Genomic DNA, 12569 nt, shown 5'->3' with positions numbered 1-12569 from the left:
GTGGTTTTTTTTTTTTTTTTTTTTTGTCTTTTTTTTTTTTCCGTGTCCGGCAACGGATCGCAACCCTCAGTGTTGCCCCCGTACCGGACCGGGGACCGGCAACGGGATCGCAACCCTCGGCGTTGCTCCCGCGCCTCGCTCAGCCAGTGAGCGGGAACCGGTCTGTATGTGGGATCCGAACCCTCGGGCGGGAGCGCCGCCGCACTTCCCAAGCGGCACACTATCCAGTGCGCCACGGGGTCGGCCCAGAGCAGTGGTTTTTAAGACTCCTTTCACTAGAGAGCACCAGGGTTTGTGGAGGTGCCCTAAGGACTAGCATGACTGGTAGTCAGGGAGGGGCATTTGGACAATGCTCCAGGCCCCCCAATCCTTTCTCAACTAAAACAGGTTGGTATTTTTTGTTTCTTTTTTAAAAATATGTTTTACCTATTAATTTTTCAGTAGGATTTAGTTGAACACGGGGCTTCAAGGCTTAAGAGAAAGTTTGAAACCACTGTCCTGAGAGGCTATTACATATTTTTTAGGCAATAATCTAATTCTTTTCCTGTAAAAGTGGCACAGATAGGAGGTTGAAAGGGAGGGTGCAGTAGCAGGTCTGACTTAAATCACAATTATGAAAGGAGTTTGTAGTGTTGAAGTAAAGGAGTCAAGGTATCCTGAACTAATCTTTTCCTATCTATCCTTAATTTGTTTCAGGTTTCAGCAACATTTGCTGCAAGTTTAGTCACCAGCCCTGCAATTGGCGCTTACCTTGGACGAGTGTATGGGGACAGCTTAGTGGTGGTCTTAGCCACAGCAATAGCTTTGTTAGATATATGTTTTATCCTTGTTGCTGTGCCAGAGTCGTTGCCTGAGAAGATGCGGCCAGCATCATGGGGAGCACCCATTTCTTGGGAACAGGCTGACCCCTTTGCAGTAAGTTTATACTTTTTCCTTCTCTTTGGCAAAAAAATGAATGCGTGAGTCATTGCAGCACTAATATTTTGTTATGGATGTCTCTTTGGGGAAAACATCTTGAAGATTTTTTTTTAACATTTTGAAATTCTTTTCAGAATAGTTTGGGGAGGATAAACTAAAATACTTGTAGACAACTAGTGTCTATGTGTACACTGCCAAAAGGAATCTCTGCATATTCTTAAGAACAGTTCAAAGTTTTTGATGTAAAATCTTATATCAGTCTTTTTCTTGTTCTAGTCTTTAAAAAAAGTGGGCCAAGATTCCATAGTGCTGCTAATCTGCATTACGGTGTTTCTCTCCTACCTACCAGAGGCAGGCCAATATTCCAGCTTTTTTTTGTACCTCAGACAGGTAAAATTTTATTCTACTAAGGTGTATTTTTTCTTTCATTCTTTAGCTCCATAATAAAAATATTTAATTTTGAGAGAGCTTTGATTAGTAGAGATCTTTAAAAATGAATACCATTTTGTAAACAGCCCACCAGACTTTACCTCCTATTTATCATGGCTGATGTTCCTTATGCATTTTTTATGGGGTATTTTGTATATTAAGATTTCTGGCTTAGGCAAAAAGAGTTTCCCCCATGAATATAGGTGGTTTAAATTTATTGCTTATGGAGTTGATGGGATACTTTAACCCATTCACCTGCTCCAGTTTCTTTGTGATTTAGACCATATATATGTAGAGCCACTAGCCAAAATGAGAGAAGAAACCAGTTTTTTCTCCTTGACGCTAATCTTACGAGGCAGATATCAAGCCTTTATCAATACCTATAAAAAGCAGAAGACACTGCAATATTTATTTGTAAAATGATTCTGAGTGTTTGATAGCTGTCTTAATTTAGTATATCCAACTTAAGGGACCTACCACATATAAGTAGGTATGTTTAGCATGTTAAGACCCGTATTTTTTCTGAAGAATTCTTTATTTATAAATGTTATATTTATTTTTTCTGACCCATTTAATGTTAATATAAAAGTAGTTTTATTAGTATGGTATTTGTTATGTTTTTTTATTCATTAATGTTAATTTTTCTGGAAACCTTCTAGATAATGAAATTTTCACCAGAAAGTGTTGCAGCATTTATAGCAGTCCTTGGCATTCTTTCCATTATTGCACAGGTTAGTTTCTTTTTCAGTTGGGGTGATGTCATAAGAGGGTGGCCCTGGTTGGACATCCCAGTGGGACCTCCATAGAGTGATGGTGTCTTGGCGAAGTCATCAAAGTCAGGAATGTGAGGTTTGTAGGTTCATAAATTTAATTTTGGTAGAGTAGCTAGTATGGATCAGATTTTTGGAACTGAAACATATTAATATATAATACATAAACTAAAAGGCTAGTGTATTGATGTATACTAGGGTATTCACCTGTATGAAGTCCGATATTTTACTTTAGTCCTTGTTCTGCTACTGCTTCACTCATTCAACAAGTATTTATTGAGTATCTTCCAAGTGTCAGGCTCTGGGCATATAGCAGTGGACTTAACTCCCTGCTGTTGCAGAGTTTACATTCTAATCGGGTAAGGAAGAAAGTTAATAAATACATGAATATAAACATATCAGGTGTAATGAGAACTACTGAGCAAAGGGTAAGGGGGATATAGAGAGTGTCTAGGGACAAAGTGTGGGTCAGGGGAAGGAGGTTGGGGAGGCCTTGCTGATACAAGGTGACATTTGAGCAGAGATCCAAAGGTATGAGGAAATGCGGTGTGGGACTATCTGGAAGAAGTGAATTCTAGGAGTCTGAACAAAATAAAACCCTGAGGAGAGGCTGTACCTGGCATGTTTAAGAAACAGTGATGGGGCCAGTATGGCTTTAGTGGAGTAAACAAAGAAGGGAGTGTTAGGAAATGAAGTCCAAGTGGTAGCAAGGGACCAGATCACGTGGCACCTTGTAGGTCATCATGAGACTTGAGTAAGACAGGAAGCCTTTGAAGGGTTGAGAGCAGATGAATGACATTAAATATGTATCTAGAAGCCCAGTTGGTAAATAGTGGTTGTTTGATAAATAAGATATTAATCAGCACGTGAATTTGGATTTTATTAGGAGATGTTTCATCCTGGCCTCCAAACTATCTGCTCTACAGTGAAATAATGTTCTTCTCCAGTGTTCACAATTCACACAGGATCTTTCTTCTTTCTGTGAAAAAACTGCACCCCTTTTTTTCTGTTTGGCTTTGCTTTCTCCAAACTCTCTGCAGATGATCTTCTCGAAGTTAACGCGTTTTCCCACCTTAGATCCAGTCTGCTAGCCTGCAACTTTCTTTGTTTTATTCTACTTTTAAGAAAATGGAAAGTTAGGGTCCTTTTAATTGGACTCTTGGATGGTTCACAATCTCTTGGGTAGGATTCCTTCTACATATATCATTTATGAATTTCTGGTAGGTTTAGAGATAAACTTCACATTTAAATTTAAATTTTATAATATAAGAGGACTTCAAAAAGTTTATGGAAAGATTTGTATTATCTTTTTTTTTTTTTTTTTTTTTTTTTAAAGATGACTGGTAAGAGGATAAGGGGATCTGAACCCGTGGCCTTGGTGTTATCAGCACCACACTCTCCCAAGTGAGCCACAGGCCAGCTCCTGTGTATTATCTTTTAATTCTGTTTTTCCATGAACTTTTTGAAGTAACTTTGTATATCTCCCTTATACCCCGGCATGTACACATACACATGGCATTGATTATTAGTATTATTTCTTTTTCTTTTTTTTTTTTTTCCTTTTTGTCTTTTTTTACTGACCGGTAACGGGATCGCAACCCTTGGTGTCGCGCCCGTACCGGGGACCGGCAACGGGATCGCAACCCTCGGTGTTGCGCCTGCACCGCGCTCAGCCAGTGAGCGGGAACCAGTCTCCACATGGGATCCGAACCCTCGGCGGGAGCGCCGCCGCACTCCCAACGGCGCACTCTCCAGTGCACCACCGGGCCGGCCCATTAGTATTATTTCTGACTTCAGTTTTATCCTGAAAATCCTCCATCTGGAAAAACATTGAATTTAAATATTTATTCCTGGCCATCAGAAAAGTGCTCTTCAACTTTGGAGAAAAATATATTGTAGCTTATATATAAAAATACCTTTTTTGAAAAATACACAAAAACACCTTTTTGATGTATAACACAAAGGAAGAAGTACAGATAGCAAGGGCAGAGTTTGATGAATTGTCAAAGGTTAACGTGAGCTTGCAATTGTGGGATAAATCCAACCTGGTCATGATTACTTTTTTCTTATATTCCTAACATTAGATTTGCTAATACTTTGTTTAATATTTAGATTAAGAGAACAGAGTAACGTTTACTGTAATGACACTTAACACATTGAGAACAGTAAGGTCTTAAGTTTCCTTTCCTACTTGACTCATGGTGGGAGCTGTATGTAACTAATGAACTCGGGTAGTAACACTCTGCACTGAGTGATGAGTTGGAGGTGCTTCGGAAGGAATTTTTCCTCTGTTCAGATGGCACCTAGCATGAGGGATACAAGATGAAAAACAGTCTCTTGAGAGTGCAGAATCTGGTGGGGCAGATATGTAAATAGTGGAGAAAGGTGTGGTTGGGTTTATATTGTAAAGATCACTGAAGCAAGCAGAATCCTAAGGGAGTGAGGCTGGAAAGGGAGTATTGCTGGTACAGCATATTCAGACATGCACAGTCCACAGGAATACGGTCTTTAAATGATCGTTTAGCTTTTGGTGCCTACATAAAAGCACAATTGAAATGAAAAATCATGTTTAAAACAATGAAAAATTAGTTGGACTTTAAAAACAGACATGTAATCTGCTTGTAAATATTGATAATTACATTTGTATGTCGTTATATGAACTGCTAAAATATTACATATATATCCCTAAAAGTAGAAGATTGATTTTATATTCTCAGTTATGCAAGTATACAATTGAGAATTTGTTCTCTGTTGACCACTCAAGTCAGTGAAAGACCAGCGTCTTTCTCCCTCCTCTCCAGCAGCACAGAGCTTCTTCTAGCTCCGTATTTATGCTTGTTTGTTTGTTTCCTTTCTTACCCATGTTCCTTTGTTCCTGCTGTACTTTCTGCCTCCCTTTGCTCCACCCTAAGTATCCCTTCTCTGGTTCCCATACTAACTTAAGCATATCTCTATCATCGTACAGAATACACTGTAGCGTAGATGTTACCTCTTCGATTATTTTTGCCTCAGCAGTTTGTGAGCTCTAGTAGAGCTCAGAGTAGATGGCGAGATCAGGATTCTGTCATCTTGTCATCCTAGTCCCCTGCACTGCCTGCAGCCTAGCAGGTGCTGTATTAAAGGTCACTGGTTTTTTTCCACAGTGGTTTGAAAACTTTAAAAATTAGTAGTAAGTGGGCTCAGCTCAGTTGGTTAGAGCACCAACTGAGTGTAATAACACCAAAGTCAAGAGTTCAGATGCCTGTACTGGTCGGCCACCAAAAAATGTTGGTAGAAAGCGTTAAAAATCAGGAGGTATTATGTGAAATTATGGATATGTAGCTTCTTCCCAAAAATGATTGGGTCAAGTGATACTGGATAGACCTCTCTTCTAGCAGGAGACACGTAGTTGCTGTCCCCTTTTCTCTCTGGTTGCCATAGGCCTGATCATTCCCTTGGCACCAGTAGAGTTCCTAACACGTGCACTAAGCTCTGGACATGGATGTAGTTCTACACATTTCTCTTCCTCGCTGTTCTCATATCTCGTCCTCTATATGCTGGTTACTCCCAAATTTATATCTCCAGGCCAGACCCTGAGCTCCTGTTTGTCGTATCTGCTGGGCATCTCAACCTTAAAATGGCCAAAACTAAAATCTGGATTTCGTCCCTACCTCTGCCCATGCTCCTCATCTAATTCAGTGGTTATCACCACCTCCTGGTTGTTTGGGCCAGAAATCTCAACATCACTCGCGATTTCTTTCTTTCTCTTTACTCCACATCCAGTCTATCAAATGATGCTTCCTGTCACCTCTATCCCCAGCATATATGCTGAATTTCCATTACTAGGAACCCAGTCTAAGCTGTGGCAGTAGTAGCCTCCATCTGCTCTCTCTGTGTCCATTCTTGCCTTCCTACAGCTCATTCTCCACTTGGCAGAATAATTTTTGTAAAAGAGAAATTTAATCGCTTCTCTTTCCTATTTAAAACTCACTTTCCATTGTAATCATAATAAATCTAGACTGTTGACATGACCTCATTTTCCTTCACTTTCCCCATTGTCGTGTGTATTCCAGTCCAGGGCCTTTGCACTTGCCGTCACCCTTGCTTGGAGTGCTCTCTTCCCCTAGATTTTCACATAGCTCCCTCTTCCTCCTTATTCAGCTTTCACCTCAGATGTCACCTCAGAAAGGCCTTCCCTGGCCATCCTGGTTCAAGCAGTATCTCCTCACAGTACTTTATTTTCTTCAAAGTAGCTACAACTTGGAATTATCTTACTTGTCAAATAAGTATGCTCATGTTTGTCTTCCCTCCACTAGAAGGTAGTCTGTGTGCTGCCAGGTACTTTGACTTATTCACCATTGTGTCTTCAGACCTAGAATAAGAGTTAGGCTTAGTAGGAACTTGGCAAATATTTGTTGACTGACTGACAAAACTGATGTCAGTGTTAACTGTTAACCACTGTGTCATCTTCGTTAAGTCATTTAACCTTTGGCACTCATTTCTCTCATCTTTAAAATGAGAGTTGTATTAAATTAAGGGACGCCAAATTTTTTTTCTGTCTAGTACACTGTATATATTAACTAATTTGTTCCATTATTATTATTGACTTGAGAATATTGAGACATATTTAAAATCATGCATGCTTTCCATAAACACCAATTAAGAACTTAGTGGTTGCTGGGGATACAAAGGTAAATAAGAGAAAAGTCTGTGCCCTTGAGAAGAAAATCAGTATCCTCAGAGTGTCATGTGATAAGTACCAGTGTGTCCTTTAGTTCTGTGGGTCACAAAATAGGATGTGGGGGAAGAGGTCTGAAAGAAGGTTCACACAGCAGTGGGCCTGCTGTAGTAACTCTATACAGGATGTTACAAGATTGATATTTCTGAATTCAGTTTCCAATTTTGATGAGATGGCCTTAAGAAAATATATTCACCTTTTTGTTCCAGTTAGCAAGTCTGTAAAATGGAAATGGGGCTAGTAATGCACTCTGAGACATTTTTACTGAATTAGTATTTATTTGAGAATAGCTTCCCACAGATGGAATGATCCTGATTTCTGTAAATAAATACTTATGACTAGCTGGGTTGGATGAAGGGCTGAGTTGACTGCATTTTATCAGCATTTTTTGGTAATGTTCATGATCTGTGCTTGAGAAGTGTCAGCTTCCTTAGAATAGCATTCCTGAAAGAATACGTGCTTTCCAGGGTACACAGCTGGCCAGTTCATCCTGTTCCCACTGAGCTGGGGCTTGCTGGTCAGCGTTCTTCAGTTTTCTGCCTCCTGGCTGAAGTAGCAGGTATTTCATCATAGGCGAATCTCTATTTTTCAACAGCAGTTCTTCCTCTTAGGTTGAATTTAGTAATGACCCTGTGAGTTCCTAGTGCCATAAAAGGAATCATAGCTTTTTAGATGAAATATGATGAAAGTACTACATTTGGGGATATTCTTGAAAGTAGTTTCCCAAAAGTTATTTAACTTTGCTTTATGGATCCTCATCCCTCCTGGATAATTTGATGCTACAGAGTTTTGGGTATATTCAGTTTTCTTTTTTCATAATAAATTGGAGCCAGTATCAGATATATTCCACAAATCAAAAGAGAGAGAGATTAATATCCTAATCATTTCTAATCTTTTGGTTATTTTTATAATATTGACCACTGGCCCCCAACCATAAGCCACGGGAAACATTAGAAGGAAGTAACAAGATCATACGTGTTGCATTTGATTGGGAGTAATAAAAATTGAAAATACTTAGCACACCAGTCAGACTGAAAACTACTGGCTTTAGAGTGAAAGAGTAACCAAATGTTTCTTTTAGCTGACTTGAAGTTTTTCTTGTCTAACTGCTGGCTGTAGGTGTGTTCCCTTTTGTGGCTCTGGTTGCTGAAGAATATAATTCTATAAGGTAGCTAATTGAGCCTTATGAATTCAACTTTATGCTCACATGACTTAAATGAAAGTCATAGAGAAGAAAGCTATAAGTCCTGTTGTTCAAAAATCCTTAAAAGAATCATTTGCTTTTCACTGGCATATTTCTTATAATTGTGTTTTAGAGTGTCAGCCAGTCATAAAATAGTGATTTCCTCAATTGTTTTCACTTCTTTTTTATGGACATACTAGCTATCTTATGTACTATATTTAAAATTTTAGTTAGAATAGCAAAAAATATATATTTTTCTAAATTTTTAAAAAAATTTTTTATTGAATCATAATTGATTATGCTTATTTGGGGGGTTCAGTGTTGAGATATGTTGATCAAATCAATATTACTAGCATATATATTGTTACAAATCATACTTATTCTTTATGCCCCTTGTCCAGTTTATCACCCTCACCTCTCCTTCCCCCCTACCCCTCTAATTACCCTAGATTTCTTGCCTCTTTCTGAAAGAGTAATGGTTACTCTGGGTTACTCTGTTGATTTGTTGCTAGATGATCTGTCCAATGCTGAGAGGTATGTTCAGGTCCCCTAATGTCATAGAGAAGATGCTTCTGTCACACTGGAATGGGCTTTGTGGAGAGAGACATCCTCTTCTTTTCTTTGGTCTCTGCTGGTGACTCTCTTTGTGTCAATGCTGTCCGGTGGCTGCCTGACCATCTGCGTGTTGGTTGTGGCATCTAGCCACTTTTGTGGCAGCCATAGTTATTATGGTGGCTGTGGTACGCCACCCACATGGAAGTGATGTTTTTGGCATGCTCCTTGGTGCTGGCAGTGTGCCTGGTTATGGGAGGGGGCTGGAACTAATTTTTTGTCCTTTGCTTACTTCTAAACTGTGGGAACTTCCTGTGGAGGACCAGTACTTGAGCTTTGTGGTTGAGCTAAATTATTGCTTTGCTGCTGATTCCCTAGGGAAGGCTTTTTGTGCAGCTCAGGGGTACTTCCAGCTCTCCAGAGACCTGGTGCCCCTGAGTTGTATAGAAACTCTGATCTGGGCCTGAGTTTTTCATCAAAGTGCAGCCCATGCAATTTTATATTCCTGACTAGTCTACTCTGAATGGTCCTGTGCTGATTGTGGGGCAGATCAGCTGTCCTTGCCGTGCCCCAGTGTTCCCCCAGTGGGCCCATCTCCCCACCACCCATGCTGCAAACACTTCCCATGGGGCGGACCGTGCACTAGTCCCTTGCAATGACTCACTGGCCTGTGAGTGGCTCGTTTTTTTCAATTGTTGTGGCTCCTTTCTCCTATGTCAACAGGAACCCTATTAGTGGTCTTGCTGTCCTGGGGGCCACCAGGCCCTCTTCTCCCCTGCCACCTCCAAGCAACTCCCTCCAAAAGGCACAGCTGCAGCTTTTTGCCGGCTCCTGCTCAGTGCACTCAGCAGCTCCAGCCTTAAAGCAGCCACAGCACTAAATGGTCTGAGTGGTTTTTTCTTTCTCTCATCGTGGCTTCCCCCGCCTTCATGCATTCCACAGGTCTTTCTTCCTCTTCCCTTGAGCTCAAGCAGCCCCATCTTGGCTGTTGTTGCTTTTTTATAGTTGTAAATTGGTTGATTTGTGGGAAAGAGTGATGCTGGGAACTGTCTATTCCGCCATCTTAACTGGAAGCTCTCACAAAAAATATTTTCTAATGTCCCCAAATCATTGCAGAATTTCCTTTAACTTTGAAAGAAAAGGAGACACAAGAAAACTTATCCACTCATAATATTGTTCATTAAATGCTTACTGTGTCCCAGGCACAATGCTAAGCACTTTATTTAGTATATATCATGTAATTCATATGGGAAGGTTTTGAAACAGGTTCTATTATCCCCATTTTATAAGAGAAAGATATTGAGACTGAGAGTGAAGTGACTTGCCCAGGGTCACATAGTTCGAGCCAAGATTATGATCCAGGCTTTTTTTCCCTCAAAGTCTATGCTCTTAATTACAGTAGTTTCCCCTTATCCACAGTTTCAGTTACTCGCAGTCAACTGTGGTTCAAAAATATTAAATGGAAAATTCCAGAAATAAACAAGTTTTAAATTGCATGCTATTCTGAGTAGTATAATGAAATCTTGTACCGTCCTGCTTCATCCTGCCCAGGATGTAAATCATCCCTTTGTCTAGCACATACATGCTGTCTACACTACCTGCACCTAATCGCTTAGTAGCTATCTCAGTTATGAGATAGACTGTCGTGGTATCACAGTGCTTGTGTTCAAGTAACCCTTATTTTACTGAACAGTGGCCCCAAAGCACAAGAGTAGTGATGCTGGCAATTCAGATATGCCAAAGAGAAGCCAGAAAGTGCTTCCTTTAACTAAAAAAGTGAAAGTTCTCAACTTCATAAGAAAAGAAAAAAAGTCATATGCTGAAGTTGCTAAGATCTATGGGAAGAATGAATCTTCTATCAGTGAAATTGTGAGGAAGGAGAAAGAGATTTATGCATAGTATATACAGGGTCCAGTACTATTTGTGATCTCAGGCATCCCCTGGGGGTCTTGGAACGTATCCCCTGAGAATAAGGGGGAACTACTGTATTATACTATACTTCTCTCAAATTATACTTTTTATCTGATTTACTGTTTATAAAAGCATCCTGGTTTCAGCAAGAGATAAATTTAGGTAAAGAATATATGGGTAATCGTTGTACTATGTGAAGTGTTTTTTGTTGTTGGGGGAGTAAGCATTTTGGACTGACATGGCCCTATCTAAACTTCTTTAAAACTGTTACATGACAGGGATCTCCAAATTAGTTTAGAACCTTTTGACCCTACTGTTTGCAACTTCTGATTTAAGTAGTCCTCAGTAGAAATGTACTGAACAGAAAGTTTTATCTCTCAGTTTTCTAACTCTATCTGAATCTGCATCTGCTTAAATGACCTGGAGTAATGATCTCAGGTATACTCAGGGCAATTGTTGCAGAAAAGCCAAATTGTAGAAAAGTGGTAATAGTCTTTTTATATTATAGATTGAAAGAAGTCACCAATAAAGTGTTTAAAACTTTATTCTGATAAACCTTTTTTTTTTTTCAGACCATAGTCTTGAGTTTACTTATGAGGTCAATTGGAAATAAGAACACCATTTTATTGGGTCTGGGATTTCAAATATTACAGCTGGCATGGTATGGCTTTGGTTCAGAACCTTGGTAGGTATAAATATTTTAATGTTAATTTTCTTAATTTTGGTGTTTGCCTTGCTTTTCTTTATTTGCTTCTCAAGGTATAGACTTTAATGTGTCTCCTGCTATGCTTTTTTCCTTTCAAAATGTATATAATACAAATCTATCACTTTTATATTTATGTATTCTCCTAGAATGGCTTGATAGAAAGGTGACATTTTATAGCTAAGTGACAGGCTGAATTTTTGAATGAGATTATAGAACTTTTGAACCACTAAGGAGCATTTAATCTAGATCAGTTTGTCAGTGGGAAAAAGCATGTAATTCCATAACAGCAAGGCCCTGAAAGTTTAGTAGTATTTACCTTTTTTGTCTTTCTGGTTAGGGAAAAAAATTGTGCGAACACCAATGATCATTACTAATGGCAAACCAGAAGTGAAAGAAGTCCAGTTGTTTTGGTCCCAGCTTCATGCTCTGTCTTAGCTTTTCTTGTCAGTCTGAGAGCTGATAACAGTAGTGATGCTGATGTCAGGCTGCCCACCTATATCCTTGTGCTCAGGTATTATGGGGCTGAACTCTACAGTTTGCACTAATGTTTCAGACAGCTGACCACCTCATCTCTGTTAGGACTTGGATGTGAGTAAGCATCAGGAGTGGGTTTGAATGATTTGTTTTCCAGTCTAGCTTTTACAAAGAGGTGCTCACAATTTAAATTATCTAAATCATTTCTTTTAAACATTAAGCCAGGAGCATCCAAATTGCTTATTCTTTACAACTTAAGGATTAGACCAAATCAGTGATATCACACTGAAAAGTCTGTGGGAACTTTGCTGAATTACTTACTGGCTTCACATGTTTGGAAATATTTGATGATGTTTCTTTATCTGATTATATATTATCCTCCACATAACCTCTTAATTACCTACAGGAGTAATATCCAACACATTTTAAAGTTTGGAACATGATATTCCAATTTTACATTAAAACCTCACACCATTCTTTTGAATAAACGGTTGTGTTTCTAATTTCTAGAAAAGAAAATAGGCTTAGACTTCTAAGTGGTTTGCCCAGTCACTTAGTAAGGAAGGAACAGAGCAAGTACAGTTCTCCTTTTCTCTGTACCATAGCCATTTCACAGTAAGAGTTACTTGATTTTAAGTGTGTAGGTCGACTTTGACAGGTACAGTGGAGAAGAATTTACTATTTCATTTTGCTGCTTTGATTAATTATAGGATGATGTGGGCTGCTGGGGCCGTAGCAGCCATGTCTAGCATTACCTTTCCAGCTGTCAGTGCCCTTGTTTCACGAACTGCTGATGCTGATCAACAGGGTGAGTTGATAGAAACCAATGATAAGTATTTAAAAGCACAGAATATTCTAATTCTGTGTCATCTAGTAGTCGTCCGTCCCGCCGTCCCCCCCCCCCCCCCC

General features: G+C 39.4%; 1 protein-coding gene across 1 annotated transcript in view; it reads left to right on the top strand.

The window, feature by feature from the left end:
• HIAT1 (hippocampus abundant transcript 1) overlaps window positions 1–12569 on the top strand; it is a 43639-nt gene that overhangs the window by 27056 nt on the left and 4014 nt on the right. Inside the window, exons 6-10 of the mRNA XM_008579571.1 lie at window positions 697–915; window positions 1195–1308; window positions 2007–2078; window positions 11053–11165; window positions 12371–12468. Of these exons, the coding sequence (XP_008577793.1) occupies window positions 697–915; window positions 1195–1308; window positions 2007–2078; window positions 11053–11165; window positions 12371–12468 (616 nt within the window). The remainder of the gene's footprint in view (window positions 1–696; window positions 916–1194; window positions 1309–2006; window positions 2079–11052; window positions 11166–12370; window positions 12469–12569) is intronic.

The sequence above is a fragment of the Galeopterus variegatus genome, unplaced genomic scaffold (genome assembly GCF_000696425.1).
Source record: "Galeopterus variegatus unplaced genomic scaffold, G_variegatus-3.0.2 Scaffold1913, whole genome shotgun sequence".
NCBI lineage: Eukaryota > Metazoa > Chordata > Mammalia > Dermoptera > Cynocephalidae > Galeopterus > Galeopterus variegatus.
This window is presented reverse-complemented; position numbering and strand designations above follow the sequence as displayed.